This window comes from Macrosteles quadrilineatus, unplaced genomic scaffold, assembly GCF_028750875.1.
Source record: "Macrosteles quadrilineatus isolate MER2022 unplaced genomic scaffold, UCM_ALF_1.0 Scaffold_6__1_contigs__length_79288215, whole genome shotgun sequence".
Lineage (NCBI taxonomy): Eukaryota > Metazoa > Arthropoda > Insecta > Hemiptera > Cicadellidae > Macrosteles > Macrosteles quadrilineatus.
This window is the reverse complement of record NW_026542599.1, coordinates 76,883,330-76,904,529: the sequence shown is the minus strand read 5'-3', so window position 1 is coordinate 76,904,529 and position 21,200 is coordinate 76,883,330. Positions and strand designations below refer to the sequence as shown.

Below are 21,200 nucleotides of genomic sequence, written 5' to 3'. Positions count from 1 at the left end.
TCGTCAAAAGGGAAATGTCTGAGATCGTGTGCGTAAAGAGGCTGCGAGAGTGAACCCTTCAAAAACAATTGTTTAGCTCAAGAGACACCCAAGACAAGGGGGATGAGACGCCCCTTCCACAATTCTGCATTCTGTAATTCACTTGTGCTGCAAATCGCATTCCGTTTCGATTCACCATAACATAGCCTTCAATTATGGATTCAAAACTATTCGGATTTTGAGGTTAAGTCTGATATTAATTAATTATTACTATTGACCAAATTTGAGTTGAATAAGGTATTTAAAAAAATGTGTCTGTTTCCCTTACTTTCATCTGTCAATGAATCTACAATCATAGACTAGTTATGATTAAATATGTGATCAGAGATGTATATTTGATCCTGGGTTGTCAGAAAAATGGATTATCTAAATACTAAGTTACATATAATGCACCTAAATTACAGATTTACATTGTACAATATACAGAGTGTTTCCAAATTTTCTGGACATATTTTGTGAACTTGTTCCTTGGGCTAAGACAAACATAAAATGCCACATTAGTATAGGTCTAAAATGCCTAGATTTCTGTTTGTCGGTCCGTTTGTGATTTTTTAGAATTATTTTATATCTTGGGCATTTTTAAGATATAAATTTTCAAATTGGTATAAATTTGTATTTTGGTAGGTAAAAAGAGCTTACAAGTTTTCCTTCCAAAATCTCAAGCCGTTTCAATATGGCGGCCATTTAAAATCTTTAATGCAAAATTTAATGAAAACCGTAAATATTAAGAAAGTTGTTTACGGATAAAAAGGATAGAGAATTTAAATCCAAATCAAATGAGACCTTGTATATTAGAATCGGATGACAAACAACCGAGTTATCAGTTTTCTTCTACATTCGGTTACGCAATTTAATATGACTTCCATATTTGTTATTATTTTACAGAGCAATATGGTAGTCCTATCCTCCACTAAAACTGTTGACTCACAAGACGGTAAATACATATGAAAGATGCTAAGTTTGGATTTTAATTGGACACTCCAATCATCGTCAGACCAAAATAATAGCTCAACTAACTACATCCAATATATATTTACTTTCTTGTACTTTAAGTGTAAATATATTATTACAAGTGTGGTTTGATCTTTTGTACTTTCAAATTTAGTATCTACATAACATATGCAACAACAAAAAATAATATTTTTATTTAATTTTGATTGACATAGTTATTTAAAACCATTGATGGTTATTATTAACCTACTATTGAAATTGTTAGTTTATTCATAAGAAATACTGGTGGCAACATCTGGAATACCGTAAGAGATCAATGTTATTGTTTGAAAAACACAAGTAAAGGACAAAGTTCTCCCCTAGGCTTGAGAGTGAGTAGCTATTTTCCTTAGTTTGTCGGCGTAAACAAAAACAGCGTGCTTCATTGAAAACAACCCCCGCCATATATAACCTGGTGGGAACTTAAGCTTTTCCTTGGTGCTTAGTTGAAAAAAGTGTTATTTGTACATCTGGAAAACAACCCATGTGTTTATGTGTTTAACACTTATTATGTCCAAAATACTAATGTCCTTAATATTTGTATTAAACCCACACCAACTAGTGGGGTTCATCTCTTTAAATATTATAGTTGACGAAACATTTAGGCCTATCATTTTGATTCACCGGTGACAATTTTTAAATGGAAAAAATACGAGTATTATTACAATGCGCTAACCTCGGCTTCGTTGCTACCGTAGTTCATTTATAAGGAGTTTATTTTAGAATAAAGGGAGCTATTTTGTTGATAGGCAATTTATTAAAAATATTTGTAGTAAAATGAGTGTTAAGTTTCTTAAGATCTGGTTAATGTGGTTTGAAACAACATGTAAGCTTGATTTTGTATTGTGAACACATAAGTCATAATCGACTAACCTCATACTTTAACTCTAAAAAAGATTTTATAGGTTTGTTAAAGGATAAGATATTGCTTATAACATAAGAGAAAGCTACAAATATTATGTAGCTAACACAAAGACATATTTAGGTATAACGTGAACTTTTAGGTAAATTGTATAACTGTAAGTTCATAGTGAGTCGGTGGCTCAGTCGGTAGCGTCGCGGACTTCGGGCCCAAGGCAGCGATGTCGTGGGTTCGGATCCTGGTCACTGCCGATAACATTTTATCAGTACTGTACAGATCACCTTTGTACTGTACCGGCTCACTCCTTGCTTTGCTGTAAACGATCCACGCACGGGCGCTTAGTCTATGTGGACGGGCAAATGCAAGGTAAAAGAGGCCGCCAACCTCTTTAAAAAAAAAAAAAAGTAAATTCTTGTGATTCCGATGGCGCTACCATGCGTCTGTCAGACTTCTAAGTCATCACTAACATTGTTGTCTCATCCGTTACTTGCAATGCAGCCATGTGCATATCCACTCCCTTGTTCCAACTTAGACATAAACCTTTTTTGAGGTATAGTTGTTGCCTCCCAAATTCGTTTAGCCACTAATTTATCAAACAAAGAGACTTTTGCGTCATGCAAAAAGACCCCCAGCCCTGAAAGGAACTTGACAAACGCTCATTACTAGCTTATAGCTAAAGCCGTCTATACTTATTCGTATAAGATTTTAATTTATTTTAAGGAAAATACGGTTATGAACAGGATTCTTCTTTTAATACACAGAAATATAGTGTCGTACTCACCTAGAAAGTTGATACAGTCCAAAATACACACTCGTAGTGTAATGCTTATTTTCAATACTTTTTATTTAGTGTCCTTTTTAAAAGCTTTTTTTATTTGAGCAGAGAAAGTTCACTTATATCCAATTACAATTTTATAATTTTTGTACAAGATTTATTACAGTTTTAAAAATTTCTGAATATGTTCAGTCAAACACGTTTTTAATCTTTAGAACAGACCTGGCCACAATACACAATAGATTGTTTTTAAAGCTTTGTTTCCCAAATTCTCCTCTGTGTCCAGAACCATAGGACGACCTTTTATTACTATGAAATAGGTTACAAGCCAAATTTTAAATGGAAAATGAAAAAAAACTTCTTAACGCATGAAATATATTGTACAAATGACACTTGCTCAAAGTAAAAACCTAAGGGAAACCAAAAATAGTGTATTACGTTTTTTCTCCTTTATACGTTTTTTAAGTAGTCGTAGAAATAAAATGTTTTATTCATTTTATTTTAATATTGAACATTTCAATGTTGTTTAGTTTTAGTTTAAGCCTGCAATTGTCTTTATTTTTAACACTTAATCCGATCACAAATGTTGATACTTTTTTACCATTATGTTTTTCTCCCAAGATCAAGTAATCTAATATTTGGATACCTTTGTTAGAGATCAAAATTAATTAAGACATTTCCCATATTTTTATTACTACTAAGTCCAAAAACTATGTTGTTTAAAACAACTGAAGGTCTTACTTTTTTACGGTAGGTGCAAATTTTGATAAATATTTATGGGTTTATTTAGACCTTTAATGCCGCAACATCATGATACAACGCCCAAATGTCAAAATTAATACTGTAATTTAATAATGTAATATAAATACTGTAGTAATTTTCTCCTAAATAGATCTTACAAATTTACGAACAACTGGATCCATCATATTTGCCTTTTAGTCATAATGATACATCCATCTGTATCTTGACACAAAATCACACGCAAACCTATATTTAAACTATTAACCACAAAACGGTTATAGGATAATAACAACAACCAATAGCGTATGTACATTTTTATTTCGTATAACAATCAATCGGGTATCACAGGAACTGTATAGTAATCTAAGCCGGAATTTTTGAGCTGAAGATCGCAAACGCCTAACTTATTACGTGGTCTCCATGGCAACCAGGCTGGGCTAACTTCAAGTGTTTCAATATTTTATTCATCTCAAACTACAGTAATTTATCGAGCATGAGAACAAAAACTTGCTATAGTCATCTGTTCTCAATGTGTACATCTTTACAAAGTAGTATCAGCTAATGAATTTTAACAGAATGTTTAATTGAACACCGTATACGATAACTAACTTTTGACACAGTAGTTTAGGAAACTCATTAAAAAATATAAGTAAGCTATGTGTTAGCTGGTATTAGATGGATTGATGGAATTTTAGAAATAACTATCGTTTTAAACCGGCTTAATTTGTTTTTCTTGTGAAAGAGGGATTTATTTAATCAAAATCTTCATTAGTTTCTTTGACTTTTGGGTGCATATGTTAATTTATTTTGCTAACCAAGTTTTGTATTACAATATTTTGTCTCGAAGGACCAAACAAAAAGTAAAAGTATGAACTATTTTGAGCGAAGGCTGAACTTTAAACAGTATTCAATAACTTAGAAAAATGTTTGCCAAATTGTTTTATTAGTACTTTTAAGGCTTTTATATTAGGTTTTAAATTATTAATACAATCTTTTATTATTAAAATACTCTTTTACTTAGTTTCAAGCTTAATGCTTAATGTTTAAGCTTAATAATAATCAAATACTTTAAATTTATTAATTATTGCTTAAAACATAACATTTTACATAATTCCATACTGAAATTTAAAGCTTTTAAGGCTATATGTCTAAAAATACAACTTTATTTTCATAATTATATAAAAAATATTTATACCTACCATTCTCTATTTGCCATCCTTACAGGAAAAACTTCTTATAACATATTTATACACATAAACCATCTTCAGTTTTCAAAATTAAAATGTAAGATCGGAAGGTTCCCTTTTACTTGTATATAACACCCTCTGTATCATTATAAGACATTCAGTCTTTCCTAATATTGTGCCTTCAGCTCAACTAGCGCTGCCAACGGTGGTAGCGAGTAGTACCAGCATCACCATGGCAACAGCACACCTCGGTGGGTGGGGGTGATGGTGGGGGGCGATAGACACGTCGGGAGGGAGAAACACCGATGTACGTGTGTTGGCACGCACCACTTGAGACCGCCACCTCACCCTGAACTGCGGGGGAATGTTTGTCATCGCTCGCAACCTGTGAAAATGTCGTCCAACGTGATTATTTTAAAACTAATAATTTGAAACTGGTAAAACCCTAAAGTAAATTAATCTGAAATAGATCGAAATATTCATTTAAAAAAGGACCTGTTAAAACCATTTGACAACTGTAAACACTTCATAATTTCTAATTGATTTAAACCCAGTTAAATTTATTTTGTCATGTCGAACCGTATATTGATAAATGAATATATTTATAAAATGAATGAAAAAAATTAAAGCTCTTCCACAAGACATACTCTAGTAATGAATAAGATTAAAATGAGTTCCGATAAATAATTTAAAAGCCATTTCAATTTGCAAAAATCACATGTGGGAAGATGGTAAGTAAAATGTATAGCTATCTATGTAAAGCTCTCCTCAAACTATTGTTTTCTAAAACTATTGTTTTCTATACGCTAAAACAGATCAGTAATATTTCATAACTGCGTAGCATACCTGATGATCACAATATTGACTTTGAAAGGCAGTGTATAGTTCCTGGCACCATCTCTAGAGCAGAATGTATGAAGGGTGTTGCCAGCGTGTTCTTCAGCGGGCTCATAGTACTCGTGGATTGTTAAGTTCCACGTTGAGCAAGGCCCTATGGTAAAAGATGATAGTAAACACAAGGTGAAAAAACAAGACCCTAAAAGCACAAGGTAATTAAGGGCTGACTTAGCTCGGAGAAGTATTCTTAGATGTAAGTACGAAAAGATCGTCTCAGACAAGGTACTTTAATAATAATACATCAGCGAAGAGTCTAAGGAATTGTAAATAAATAGAGTGAATAGCATTTGCTAGGTTTTAACCCAAGGGAAAAAACGGATGACGATGAAAAAAAAGGTTGTAGTCAGGATTATGACCTGTCCCTGATCCACCAGGGACATGATGATAATAATGTCAAGACAAACCGGATAAGGAAGATAGAAATGTAATTAGAGAATATTTAGAGGAAGTGAAGGCTAGAAACGCAAAATATCAATTGTACTGCATCATCATAATGCATCGTGCATGCTAGTCAAACATTTAATTTTCAGGACACACTCTCAACTCAGACTCGACAATAGTCGTGAGACAAACTACCGTAGCATGTAGTTGATACAGCTAATACAGGTAGAACATCTCACGTTATATAACAACAGTATGACTTAAAAACTTATCTTTTATGAACACACTGTATTATTGCTCTTAATTTACTGGTCTCAAAGTGCAACTTGAGTAGTAGCAATATCTAAATAATACTTTGATATAGGTAGTTGAATAACAAAAATTAAAATGAAACACAATGTTATAATGTTTCCACACGTAGTTATTAAATAATATAGCAATATTGTCTAAACCAATAAGAAATTCTACAATTGCATTTCCTCGTGGAACTGCTTGGCAAAAGTGTGGTCGTGAAGTGGCCTACTTACTATTTTGGTCACTCGACATCGAAATAGTTAGTTGTCTCTCCACGTTGGAATCAAGTTTCCACGTGCAGCTTTGGTGGTGAAAGAAGTTTAGTTGATTTGGTGTTGTGAAGTTTACTGACTCAATCAGACCTGTAACCAGAAGAAAAATGTATTAAGTTCCATTCCTTATGGTTTATAAAAACTTCTTGTACAAAACTTGAAGAAGACCAGAGAAACCTTTTGTTGGTAGGTTTTATATTTCTATTTACGATCCAAGTTCTTTTCATTTTTTATTTTTATTACTCTAATGCGAGTTTATATTATTATATTTTACAGCTCAGTCGATAGGTTTTATGTTTACTACGTTGTGTTACTAACATTGTAAATATTTTCTCGCAATACACAACAATGGTTTGTGACAAGAATGTTTTTTTTTATTTTACACCCTGTTTGACCATCAACATAAATTGCTCATTAATATTATAACATAAATAAATAGCAAACACTCTACATTTATGTGGCCATAAGTTGATAATCTTTTTTGGAGCTTTTCATAAAAACCATAATGAAAAGCTTAAACCATAGAAACTCAGTAGATAACAGGAAAGTTTACCAACACCTCATTGTTTTACCAAAACAAGGGACATGATTACTGACCACTTTACTGTTTGGTGACCGAATTTACCACATTGTCTGCCTACGTGTTCAAGTGGTTTGCTTTCAATAGAAACTTTCGGATGTGATTCTGGACTGAACGAAATTATCGTTGGTTATTAGTGGGGAGAATCAGTTATCTCATGTAAGGGGTCAATAATTTTTTTTCTTTTCTCTAAATTTTCTCTGGTGACCGTGTGTACATTGATATTTTGTTCCTACGTATCTTATTTGTTTACCTTTTAATTTAACTTCGTTCGTTTTATTAAAATATTACACAACTTTACCACCAACAGGCTTAAGGTTTTTAATACTTCAATACTTTTTTATGAAATGGTGACCATTAGAATGTAGATTTTTTTGGCCAAGTATGAATAGAGATGAGTGTAGGATGAGTAACGCGATCTTGTAGTCATAGTGGCTAAGGCTGACATGTTCCTTAGACACAGATAGCCAATGGCAACTAAGTGACCTACAGTGTATAGTGGAATCCGAACACATTTTGCCTTGTAATTAACGAATTTATCTAATTATCATGATAGTACTGTAGATAGTCATAGTGAGGTCATAGTGCGGATGGCGTTGGCGAGATTGAAGTGCATGCCTCCAAGACATTTGTTGTTCTGAAGTCTTCAAACCAGCTTCTCCCCGACTCTCTCACTATATTCTAAGCATCAACACTTGATCCAATATATATTTGTTATGTAATCTAATACCTTATAGGCACATTGTTTCCTATACCAATCTATTAGGTAAATCAAGAACTCAAATGTATCTACAAATGTTAAAGTAGGTTCTCACCCGAATGTTGCGTCATCATGCGATGTCCGCATACATGGTCGCGATGAAAGCGATAGTCTGTTTCATATTCAAACCCTCTGGTCGCCCAGTTGTACCTGGCTACATAGTAGACAAGCCTGAGAGGAGACCAGCTTCGTACTCCTACAGGCAGCCACTCCTCCTGAAATAGACAAAATAAAATTCAAAAACTAGATTCAGTTGAACGTATATGCTTCACATGGCAAAATAGTATTTGAAACAAAGATGTCTTGTTACAGCACATGTACAGCATCAGATAATTTAAAAATTGTTAAACAATTTGGTAATTTCATTACGAAAAGATTAGGCAGTATAACATTTTAGTATATCATCCATAAAGGAGAATTTTAATATTTTATATATTCTTGTTCGACTGACCTGAAATGGCCCGCAGATGCAGCACAACACTAGCCCAGTGTCAGTGACTATCTGCAGATGGTCCATATGGCTAAGAGGCAGCAGGTTGGTGACACAGTGACACCCGCCAGCACCACATTCTGTGTGGCAGTGTGTGTCGGCCGCTAGACGGTGTAGGGTCATTATCTAGACATAGGATGTACAATTATCAATAGATAAAGGTCGCATTGGTATTGGTCTGGTTTGAAGGTCGATGGTTCGAACCTGAGAGAAGTCAGCAGATATTTCTGATAGAAACTACTCCCTCAATTATGGAGATTTTCATGAATAATCATAGCTAAGGAAATAACTAATCTAAGAAAGTTAAAGAGTTATAATCAATTCTATTAAATACCCTTCTTCAACATAGTATGAGTGAGCTATGATAAGATATCACACCATTAAGATTCTGTTAGGCGCCTAATAAATCTATCATAATCCAACATACAATATGTATAGGTCAATCAGAGTTTTGAACTAATTAGGCACTCTAAGTACGTGATTATTTTATGTAAATGAACACAGAAGCTGTGGACAATGTCATTGCTTACAAAGTACCTACGTATGGAAAATGGAGGTAAGTTAGAATTATTCTGACCTTAGACTTGACCTTTGAATCGAAATATAGATTTAACATTTTTACCACGTTATATAGTTGTGCAGCACCTCGATCCAAAGTGAATTTTAAATCTTTGATACCATATGTATAGGTTTAATGTACCCACATAGTAATTGGTATCAGTCAGATGGGCAACCATTAAAATTTCAAAAATATCATTGCAAACTAATAAAGAAACTACGAGATTTCGAATGTGTACTCCCAAGTCTACAAGCTTATTGAATCACCCATAACAAGGGCAAAAGAAGGAAAGGCAAAGGAAAGGTATCAAACAGTCGTGTTTTAAAAGCCAAGAGGTCTGACGATATTTTGCCAGTCTGGTTACATTCTTTCCATTCCACATTCCCGACATTTCTACCTCTTACCGTGCAGGCTAAGTGCTACTTTCTCAAGCGCACTTGTTACACCTCGTTGGGATACGTTATTGCTTACTGGAACCACCCAAAACGTTCACTATAGTTTACAACGTTGTGAAATATATTTGCAATAATAATTACGTCATACTGTCATTTTAAAAAACTGTTGGATGAAATAGTCAATTTTTTCTATGATGTAATTACTGACATAACTAACTCTATATGAAATAAGAACTCAGCTTGTGTATTTAGGTGCTATTTTGTTATACCTACCACACCAAGTTAGGTTAAGTAACCAAAATGAAGTATATTTTCAATATAAAAAATAACCTAACTTAACCTAACCTGGTATGGTGAATATGGTAGTGGGAAAATCTGGTGAGGTCGTTAAACACAAGAACACCCGAATTTGGCCACATTTCAACCTTACTTTATATAACTTTGATTATTATGTTTCAGGTGTATTCAATATCTCAATAATATTCCGAAACTAGTATTTTTTAAGCAATAGTTTATTTAATTAACTTATAACTTTAAGATTTGATTAATTAAGAATGTTTAATAGCCACCCGGCAAACGCACAGACATCCCTTGCCTTTGTTTGCACACCATAAAGTTAATCAGATTGAGTGATACAAATTGTTTCGTTTAGGTTTGTTTTTCATTTTGTGTGTGTAAAGTATATAACAATGATGCTTAACAATTGTATTGTACTTATTTGTGAAGTATATAGTGTGGAACAAATAATATTATTTAATTAATTCTCATCCATCTAATCCAATAAACTTATACTGTTTAAAGCTAATGGAGTGATAATGTTTGCTTACATTCAATGAGATACTAGAGTTAGGGGAAGGCACAAGTCTCTGGGTACACTCAAGGCTGCCGTCCACAGTCCAATAGACCTCGGTCTCGCCAGGGTTGGTCAGCTGACCTCGACCTCGGCTCGTGGGGCCTCGGTAGACAACGTCACATAGCGAGCTGGGCGTTGGGGTACCTTGCACCATCTCTGTCGACAAACGAGTGTTTTGCAATAGTACGAGTAAGAAACGATTTTATGGGTCTTTCTCAAAAGAGGACCTAAAGTTTCTCTACACGATTAAATTGTTTTCAAATGAGTACCTGGTATTGAGAGGGGCAGGCATAGATGAATGAAAATCATCCGCTTTGTTTTGACCAATCAAAATTTAAAAAGGCGTAGTGGATTTTGTGATTATTTTTGTTCAGTAAATAAAATAAATGTGTAATCTGACCTAATCTAAACTGTGTTTTTTCCACAGTTCCCTCTTCTGAAAAAGACCCCAGCAGTTATTTATAAGAACCCTGCAGAAGTTAAACCTATATTAATGTAATTGTTTATTTCATCATAAGGGAGTATGTTTTATGATATCGACAGGGATCCGGTTATCAATGCCTAAGGATATTTTTCTTTAATATCTAGCAATGTTCGACATCATAACGATTTTTTCATCAAAGGTTTCCTTAGTGTATTTTAAAAGAAATTGTTGTACATGCATTGTAAAATTTTCATTACATGCATTTTCTAAAAACCATTAACAAAAACATTGATAATGAACTACAGTACTACAGTTATTAAAACATGTTTTAAGGTACAAACCATCGTGAAAGAGGAAAGCTCCTTGGACATATTCCATATTCTCCATTGTTCCGGAAGGAATGAATCTTTTGAAATTCAGCTGCACAATATTGCTTTTGGATATGTAGTTTTCTCGATCTTGGTATCTGTGAACATTGAAAACAGGCTGCAAAACTAAACAATGACCCAGTACATATGCTGATAAACATGTTATATATGTAAATGGCTTAAATGTTCTATTCAAAACTAACTACAATGACATTAAATATATCTAAGAACCAACTTAACTTCCCTAATTTGAAAGTTAGCAGTTTTAAACTTATCGAATAGAGATATAAAATATACGCCGTAAACTGTAAATGTATTTTATCGTCTACAGTTGCCAAGTAATGAAGCAAAAGTCAGACACAAACGATTCTAGATAGAGCGTTTGCTGTCGTATGCAGAAAGCCGGGAAGAGTAGCCAACATAAAGACCAATCAATAACCCATCAACTTTGGCGAGTCTGGACCAACTGCATGGAATATTTAAACTACTTTCATCAACTATGCACACTTGAGCTGAACGATGTGTTGTAAAATGACATAATGTGACCATCACATCATTAGGGAATGTGTAAAAGGAGCAGATGTTTAAGCTCTGTCCTATTTTTTATGTCTGTTGTTTAAAAATAATGTTAATAAAAAACAATATTAGCAAAATACAACGTAATTATTTTAAAATAACAATACATACGAATTTATATTTAACTGAAAAATATAAAACCAAAATTCACAACTTAAAATAGATTTTTTAAATTTTACTTAAGATTATGCTAATAAATCCCTTAAGAAGATTTAGCGGTAGTGCACAGGAAAGCTTAAATTGAAATCATAAACTAGCGAGAAGATTAACCCAGGTAGGGAAACTAAAACATTCAGTAGCGTTGAGCTTAGTTTATTATCAAGTTACGATGAGGGTTTTGGAAAATGCACCGCATGATTAACTATGCCAGTTTAAAAATGAAGTAATTATAATAAAGGAAGAACCGATTAATTACGAATTTGCAAAATATTAAATTCGACAAAAACTAAAATTACCTGCCACTGTTGTCTGTAATCCTTTTCGATACTGGGCTGCATATCCTCTTGATAAGTTTAGTCTGGGTGACTTTGTTGTATCCTTCAAATAGTTCAACGTAGGAACGACAACCAGTTGATCTGAAACAAACTACAAACAGTAAACAGGTTTGCCAAGAAAGATATGAGATTTTTTTTTTTTTATATTGTATTGTTACGCAAAATAAGTAAAATTAGGTAGTTATTTCTAGTTAGATCTAGGTAATTGTGTTTAAACGTAATTATAAATCCTAAAAAATGATTAAAATATTTATAAATGTAATGTGAATCACGTATATTTTCCACGATACCTAAGTAAAAAATATGTTTATGTAAACCATCCAATACCAATCGAGGCTGATTCTTAATTCAGTTTAAAATATTTAAAAGAATTGATAATAATTTCACAGACAAAATGGAAAAATGACACCTCACAGCCATTTTAAGGCCTTTCGGTACAGTACCAAAAACGCAATTTCTAGTAGTTCGCTGATCTAAATCGGTCAAACAATTTATACCTTATGTTATGTGATCGAACCTAAACAAACAAGTCAGCCCGAACTAGTACTCCCGTTATTTGACCAAGTCTCAAAGATCTTTGGCATTTGATTTAAAAACAGAAAAAGTGTAGAAGTCTTTTAGTCTAAGTTTTGAAATCAAATAGCATAGGCCATCTCTTTTGCTGCAGTTGATTATCAAACATTCCAAACACGTATTATTCATGCAAACAAACGTACGTTACCTAAGATTATAGTTGGCTAGTGATATAAACACCAGGTCGGTGTCTCCTCCTATGAACACCAAGGTGCAGTTATGTTGTGAGCCCTGCAAGAGTCCTCGGGAGTCAAACAGCCCGTTACGAGTCTGATTGCTGTAATACAACAACTCGCATGGTGGCGCTGAGGTAGCGTTTGTGTCTCCTCCCACTGAAAATGAATATTGTGTTCTTAAAGCTACTAAGGATGATGTCGGAAAAGATACATGTTATGTACTATAGACACACAGCTTCTTCAAAAGAGGCGTAAATACTGTTTATGGAGTAATATGTTTCCCCCTTTCAACTACTCGTTCTTTAATGAATGTTTCGTATAGTAACGTAAAAATTTTGTCAACTCGATTAACACAACTATTCTGACAATAAATACCATTGAATGTGAACTAATTAGTTTCTCCGTATCTGACACAAACCCTAATTAATACACCAGGAATTGGTGAATACATTATATACCGCTTCACAAAAATATAATGGTGTCGGATGCAAGTATTTTGACATCAAGATTTTATTGGGAGCATTATTACTTTATCATTATTTTATTGAGGACATACGTGCGCATATGTAGCTTTTTGGCAGCTTTAGCACTATTTATACTATTTATATTCATCGTAAATATGTAATAAAGACCAAATAATCTCAGAAGACATTGATAGATTGCATGTCGTGAACACTTAATGCTTTTACTGTATATAAAGTTATTAACAAATTGAACTCTAAGAACATTTTTCTTTACGCAAATCAACATGTACTTGTTATTACCACACTTCGTTGTTACCAGTTGTAAAATAAACATGAACACATATTTTAATTTAACGTTTTTAGTTAACATATTTGATAATGCCGATTATAACTACTCAAAACCAGAGGCTATTGTTTTTTTTTTTCTTTAAATGATCTGATTGAAACTCAATCGTCTTTGGGTTATTTATCAATTGTACATTTCAATCTTTAGTGACAGAAAGATTTGTATATAAATAATTTGCATCTTGCAAGATGTAAATATGATATATGATAATATGTAAATATGATACATGTAAATATGATGTTGTAAGATGTTGGCATGATGTCATGATATTGTTGCATGCCAACATCTTAAAAGGCTAAAACAAAAAATAATAAAATTATTCTTAACTCAGGAGGCAATTTGAGTCAATTTGTGGTTTTATGGTTAGAAACTGTATAATGATCCTTTCCACAGATGTTTAGTATTACAAATATTTAGATTGCCCTTTGTGGTAGAAACTCAGCTCCCCTCCCCTTGAGAAGCTTTTTCCAGGTAAGGTACACCTATTGCTTGTGGTGTGCTTTAGACCACTGTGTCGCAAAGCAAAGAAGTAAAGGTGATATCAGTTAAACTGAGACTCAAAAGTCTCTAATCCATTACGGTCGCACCCCTTGTGTGTGTTACCGTCGTAAAGGGAGCAACCAGTATACACATCGTGCATACACGAAAACAAAGACAATTTCTTGTGAACATATCTGCAACATTATGAATGTCTAAGTCATTACTAAATGTACTCCTTATGAATAACATAATTAAAAAAAACAATATATTTCAACAGACCGGACAGTGCTGTCTCCGTTGTCTTTGACGTTGCTCTGTTCGGCGCTTTGGTTGTTGTCGTCGTCTTCTCTAGAAACTCCAAGGTCGCCACGAACCCGTTGTAATGGAAGGGACTGACCAGAGGCCCTGAGCTGTAACACGTTTAGTTGAGGTTAGTGATTTATAGACAGTATGTGGAACAGTCATATTATTTATGTTATTTAATCCTGCACAGGTTATCACGATCTTTCAGGTGTTTTACAGTTGTTCAAGAGTTATAATAATTGTTAAGTGGTTGTTGGAAGTGCTTATACATTAATACATTCATACTTATACATTCATTAGTTCATAGTGTTGCATCGTTCAGTTATATTTTTTTCATACGAATTTTTGGTATGAAATTAACTCGATGATTTGAGCAACGCCAAGAGTTTAAAAATATAATCCATAAATTAAGCTAAATCAAATATTTATTAGACATATAAAATATCTTAATTGAAAACTTCAATAATCGAGACATGTTAAAACCATTTTTCACTGAAGTAATGAATATACCTACAATGTTGCATTATTTATATTAAAAATAATAATACATATTAAGAGCCAAAGTTTAGTGCTCCACCATAAAATTTACAATAAATTGACTTTTAAATTACCATAAAACTACCCTCCTTTTGGAATTCAACCAGCCTTAAACAGGACAACACTGGTGCAATAATTATTACCTTTCAGGGACATCTCTCTGCCAAAGTGTTTTCCGATACCAGACCTATCAATTGTCCTTCCATAAACTGCATCGGCATTTTCCAATATCGGTGATATTAACTTTCCTAATCAAGTACAGATTAACTCTCGTTTAATACAATTTCGTAAAACATAATTACGGAAATGAAATGAAATGATTCCGAATTTTACTGTTTTACATATCTGTTAATGAATAGTTGAAAACCAATAGTTTTACAATATTTATTTTTTTATAAAATCACATTGATTTACACTGTTAATTTGTTGAGTAGTGATTTTATTATGTGTAAGTATAGGTATTTATTTTGAAAAGTGATCATTATGAAGAAATGTGATGAGTTGATTCCTCACTTTATTTTTTATCTATAATTACCTGAACTGCACTAGAAGGTTAGGTCCGCCATGAACAACCTCTTGCTTCTTGTTGCCACACAGAGTGGATAGTAGAGGACTAGTCGACGAAGACCCATGGAATACTTTAACGTTGTCTGTTTTACAGTGGTCTCTGAACAAATTATTCAAAAAGTGTTCGTAATATAATTTAAAGTGCAATTCAATAATTCAAAATTCCATTCTATATTATAAACCTAGATACATTTTATTGGACTATCAAATAATTGTAAAGAAAACTCATAAAAAAATTTAAGACAGTTTTAACGAATTATGTTTTTGACTAATCTGATAGACTCACATTAATAATCCATTTCACTGTTTATAAAACACTTGGGGAAACATTTGTTGTATTAAACGAGTAAAGCAGACATTTCAGCTGAAATGTCAATATTATTAAATAAGCTTCAATAATTCAAAGTTAGATTCTCATAGGACTAAAACATATAAATGAAAACCTGAAATAAAAAGTGATGCAGATTGAATAATCCGTCAGTAACTTTAACTGACAAAGAATGAATGTTAAGTTATGCGATATTCTTTGAGATTCAATTTTAAATTCGTGATGTAAATTGAGTTTATTTCAATAATAAATTAAGACAAGTGCCTATCAAATTTGTTTCGTGTGATTTATATTTGCATTTATCCATCAAGACCGACATTTTCTATAATTTTTATACTCAGAGAGAACATAACTTCGTATGGTAATTTCAACTGCTTTATTTCAGGAGGTAGCCTACATAGAATAACTGCGTTCTTTTAACTCCAGTGAGATTGAAAATATTTTTAATAATATTAATTTTAATTACCTATTTAAATACAAATTGAAACCCATATTTGATTGATTTATATGTTAGGATTTAAAACTAAAACTCAAGAAATCATTGGGGCGTTTTTCTATAATGTCCATTTTTGTTAAATTAACATCTCAAGTTACAAAGGTCTTCGTTAAAGCAGACAGCTATAGACTTGGCAATATCAAACCCCTGACCTTAATCATGAAAATTATTGATTTTGCTTTTCAAAAGCAAATAAACAGGATATTTTAGGCTTTTTAGATACTGCTAAGAATTGAATAAACCACATCAATTGCTTTGAAATTCTAGGTAAAAAAATAAATTACATTGATTCATTCTTTATTGAGGGAAGTATTTGGCCTTATGGATCTTTCCTACACCTCTAAATATATAGCTTACTTCTAGATATATAGTAAATAGATAGTAATAACATAACATCATGAACATAAATAGGTCAACACTAAGTTTGTCAGTAAAAAAAAGCAACAAAACATTGTTGTTCTGCTAATCAATAGGTTTTAAAGCGTTTTCTTACCCAGTAGGCAAGGAGAGTGACAGGAACCTCAGCCTGACTCTGGCATGAGCGTTGCTTGTGGTTATCAAGTATTTGCATCGTTTGTTGGGACCGTAGATGCCAGGGTACCCCGGGGAAGCAAGCCTGCATACTCCTCCAGGCACATCCCTGCACCAAGTGTCTTGGTACATCCAGTCACACTCTGCAAGATGAAACTACGTTTGATGGCGATACGTAAACATTTATTATAAAAATTGATAACGGAAGAAATCCCTCCTTTTATGCTTCATGTGGATATATGGTTCAAGAACAATGTGTCTACTACTATGTGTCAAAAACAATAGATATATCCCTACCGTCACACAATAAAATCATATATAAAACATACTCCATTAATAGATTTATCATCCTTATTGCATAGCTGAAGGAAATTTTATTGTTAGTTCTGTCCGGTGAACTGTACAGGTGATGTTTTGTTTACAATTTGTTTTTTGTTTTTTTAGTAATTTAAAGCCTTCACTAGCCAAATAAAACGATCTAGTTGTAAACAATTACCTGTCCCCTAGTTATTAAACTAAAATTCACTACCACCCTCAAGAGGATTAGACACGAGTTGTATATAATATAAAGTAAATCAGTTGGAGATCATAATATAGATTGGATCTTGATTAAATCGTTAAGGGCGTTTAGAAGAAATCAAATACCACCTAATTATTCGTAAAGTATTACATTGTATCCTTTTTAAATACCTTGGCCTGAGGTAAAAACGGAAAAGTTAAACAGTCAAATAATGATATACTTATAAGATTATTTATAGATTTAAGGTTTATCACTTAAACTACACAACTAGCAATATGGGAGCGCTCCTGAATATAAATGTTTAACCTGGCGTTTTTGGGCACTCATACATTGCTAAGGTTGTACTCTGTAATTTATTTTTATTTTACATCTAATTTATTTAAACGTAACTTTCTCATACTAGGACTAAGTTCTCGTCATTCCTTATAAATTGTGTTTTTGACCACCCCTAGCTCCTCACCTTGCCCTCCCCTTCAATGTAACATACTCCCTCTACACTCTACTAAACTGTACTCACTATGACTGACCGGTATGTTCAATACGTCGGCCTCCCTTGGGCTGGAACCCTAGAGCAGGCTGGGTCTGTGTACCGTTGCGAGGAGTGAAACTGAAGTAGGCTAGGAACTGAGACCTTTCTGTGCGCTCCACAATGCTGCGAACAACAGTTACTGGTAAAGCCTTGTACATTAATATGTATTTATTGCCTTATATTCTTATACGTAGGACCAGGTTGGACTACATACGCTGTGTCAAGGTTCGTAATTTTATAGATAGATATTAACAATGCATTCATACTCCCGGGAAATACTGATATACCATTGGTGGTGGATAAGTGCTCGGAAACATGGGTTAACTTGTTGCCAAGGGGTTTGAATTTGTCTGAATTTTGTCATACAGTTTTAGGCTATGCCTGGAAAATGAATAGAATCACATGTGTTAAGAGCAGATTTATTAGCAATTTAACTGTCCTACACATCTGCGTGCTCAGTATTACCCATGAGTGCTGTTTCGTACTAATTTTGTTGGATCAATAAACATGAGTCATTGTACAACACGCAAGCAACGTTCGATGATTATTCAGTCACCTCAATAACTGTCTACCCTCTAACACGTAATGGTGTGATTTCCCTTTATACGTAGGATCTTTTTTTTACTAAAGTGAACAAACCACTTTTTACGAAATTCGTCATCAGTTCAATGTATTTGGTGAATTATTGTTATGGAATGATAAGAAACATGACACCCATTTAGACATTAAATAAAACCCATACGTGTGTTAAGAATGGTCATTATAAAAATGTATGTATAATTTTATGGGCATTTTACTAAGTTGAAGCATTAATTTTCCATGCATTTAATTCATTTGTTATAAGTGAATTAATCACTATTTATATCGATGTTATTTGGTCCAGGATCACTTCTTGAATATTAAAATGGTATAATATTACCTGTTTCCGTCTGTGATCCTATATTTGTTGTATAGAGCTATATACAACAAATATAGGATCACAGACGGAAACAGGTAATATTATACCATTTTAATAATCACTATTTAGTTTAGGCTAGGCGAGGTGTGGTTTTCTAATACTTCTACGGCTTCCGTTGGCCTCATGGATGAAATATACAATTATAAAATCAAACTTATGAATTTTATAACTAGTAATGACAGTTAACTTATACGTATATAGCATTTTACGCGTCATCAATTTAAAGTTAATAATCAAGTTAGCTTCGAGGAAATCTTTTTAAAGTTTGATCAAATGATAGCAACAATTACCATATTACTGGATACCTAGGTTCACATTGCAAATTATGTAGGCTATTCCTTACTTTTAAAATACCTAATTCTAGAATTTTTTTTATTTTTATTAAAAGACAAATAAAACCGTGTTAGAAGTTTGGTAATAATTCTGCTGCGATGAGTCATTGTTTAAAATAATGAAATAACCAGTAAATACTAAATACATAATTAAATGTAATGTCATTACCAATTAATTCAATCTAATATGCATTCAAGAACTCTACGAAATATAAGACTGACATTTGATATACAAAGTCAATTTAAACTATTTAAATTGGAAAGATAACAGTGTCTTCTGTGTGTATGGAAGACAAAATAATTCGTTGAAAAATTAAAACCATAACTCAATTACAAATGTGCCTTGAAGGCACTTGAAAAGTCCAAGATAGAAGAGTTTAACTGTAGATCCAAAGAACGGAGGTGAACAAGAGATAACGCCCAACTCTACAAACTTGACACATAAATCAAGTGCTCTCCTCAGCCGCTTATCTACAGGAGATTCCTTTGTCTAAAGTCGAGTTCGAGTAACATATTGTGCTCAGGTAACTTGAGAACATGCTTCAGCAGTTACAGTCGATGGCCTTATTGGTTACATTGGGGGGAAATTGAGTAGTTATATCAGAATATACTAGATCGAAAGATTATTTTCTCGTTATTGGGGAGTATAATAAAAATCTATTTTTATCTGTGTCAATAGTAAAAATACTATGAAATTGATCAAGTACTCTTTGAGAAAACGTTTATTTCTTTAATATACATATTTAATGTAGTAAATATAGTTCAAACGCAGTGAGAATCTTTACAAAGTGTTTCATAAGCTACATTTCAAGAGAAAGATACCTTTTTTAAGAAACGTATTACTGTAGTAAATTATATTATATAACCTAAGTCTAGGTCCGAAATACAACCATCTGTCTCAATGGTATTACCCTAAAATACTCTATGTTTAAACATTGACATTGGTTTCTCACTTTGACTACTGCTTCCCCGCAATTATTTGTATATTCATAATTAATAAGTTATTAAAAAAAATAAGTTGAAGCCAGCATATTTATCCTAAAATTTTCAAAAAGAGAGATGTTGGAAAACGTGACTTTAGCACTTGTTACATAACGCAATCTTGTTTTTCATTACATGATGTAACCAGAGGGTTATATAAATGTATAGCTTATGTTGATAAATCAAGACTTACTGAAATATCAGAGTTGCGGCACCTCTATCTTCAAACACAACAATGGGAGGAGCGTATCGCTCGTTGGTACCGCAGATCTGCGCGTCTCTAGCTCTGGGTATAGAGTCTAGGCCAGACACCAACTGTACGAACCCACCAACACAGCTGTAACCAAAAATGTGTGTTTAGTTTTAGAAAAGTAAACAATATTTATGGTAAATGAATGATTTTTTTGTGCAAATTAAATTAAATCTAAATCTTAAAATAATGTACTCATATAATTGTGTATTGACGTGAAATAGTTTTACAATTATAATTCATTTATCATGTTCATTCATCTATTTATTCAAGGAAATTAAGAGGTGGTCATAATGTTTATTGTTATGAACATACGGTGAATAACTACATGAACTGAGTTTAGGTCTAAGGACGTATTCTGAAAGTAATCATGACATTTCTTAATTGGTGCCTGCCAACTTGAAAATAACCAATAAAAAGATTTAACACTCGTTTTACTGACAATGTTCTAGTTATAATATGCCCCCAAGGTTTCGAAGCTAAAGGTTCATTTTCAAGCTGTTTACCAAGTTGATAAAATCCTTTTCATCCCTGGGTAAAGAGTCGTCAAATACATTTCGCGTAGTGTCTTCGGGTTCGAAACTAACAGTACAACATGACAAGTATGAACGGTTTTATTATCCTAGCATATGACTTCACATTAGTGATATTACTAATACCAACTACAGTGTTTATGTTTTTACACAATGTGGAAAAGATAATGTGCTTCAATTTACACATTTTTTCATGAGCACTAGATTGGCAAGATTAGAAATGACAAATTTTTAGATCATGACTTTATATGAGCAGACTACAAACTAAATAGAAATGCAATGGTCGAGGACTTGCACAATTTTTGTTAGTACCTCTTTAAACATATTCTTGTTCTTGTTATTTACAGTAGTTACCAAGC

At 32.9% G+C, this 21,200-nt stretch overlaps 1 protein-coding gene across 1 annotated transcript in view; it reads right to left on the bottom strand.

The window, feature by feature from the left end:
• Positions 1–3,714: 3,714 nt before the first annotated feature.
• The window catches only part of LOC128996517 (uncharacterized), a 42,620-nt gene continuing 25,134 nt past the window's right edge, over positions 3,715–21,200 (bottom strand). The window contains exons 5-18 of the mRNA XM_054421896.1: positions 20,252–20,395; positions 17,786–17,910; positions 16,701–16,881; positions 15,352–15,483; positions 14,256–14,386; positions 12,659–12,842; positions 11,899–12,018; positions 10,841–10,965; positions 10,050–10,231; positions 8,230–8,394; positions 7,834–7,993; positions 6,400–6,528; positions 5,441–5,585; positions 3,715–4,979 (exon numbers count right to left, since the gene is read on the bottom strand). Coding sequence (XP_054277871.1) covers positions 4,781–4,979; positions 5,441–5,585; positions 6,400–6,528; positions 7,834–7,993; positions 8,230–8,394; positions 10,050–10,231; positions 10,841–10,965; positions 11,899–12,018; positions 12,659–12,842; positions 14,256–14,386; positions 15,352–15,483; positions 16,701–16,881; positions 17,786–17,910; positions 20,252–20,395 — 2,122 coding nt within the window. The 3' untranslated portion in view covers positions 3,715–4,780. The remainder of the gene's footprint in view (positions 4,980–5,440; positions 5,586–6,399; positions 6,529–7,833; positions 7,994–8,229; positions 8,395–10,049; positions 10,232–10,840; positions 10,966–11,898; positions 12,019–12,658; positions 12,843–14,255; positions 14,387–15,351; positions 15,484–16,700; positions 16,882–17,785; positions 17,911–20,251; positions 20,396–21,200) is intronic.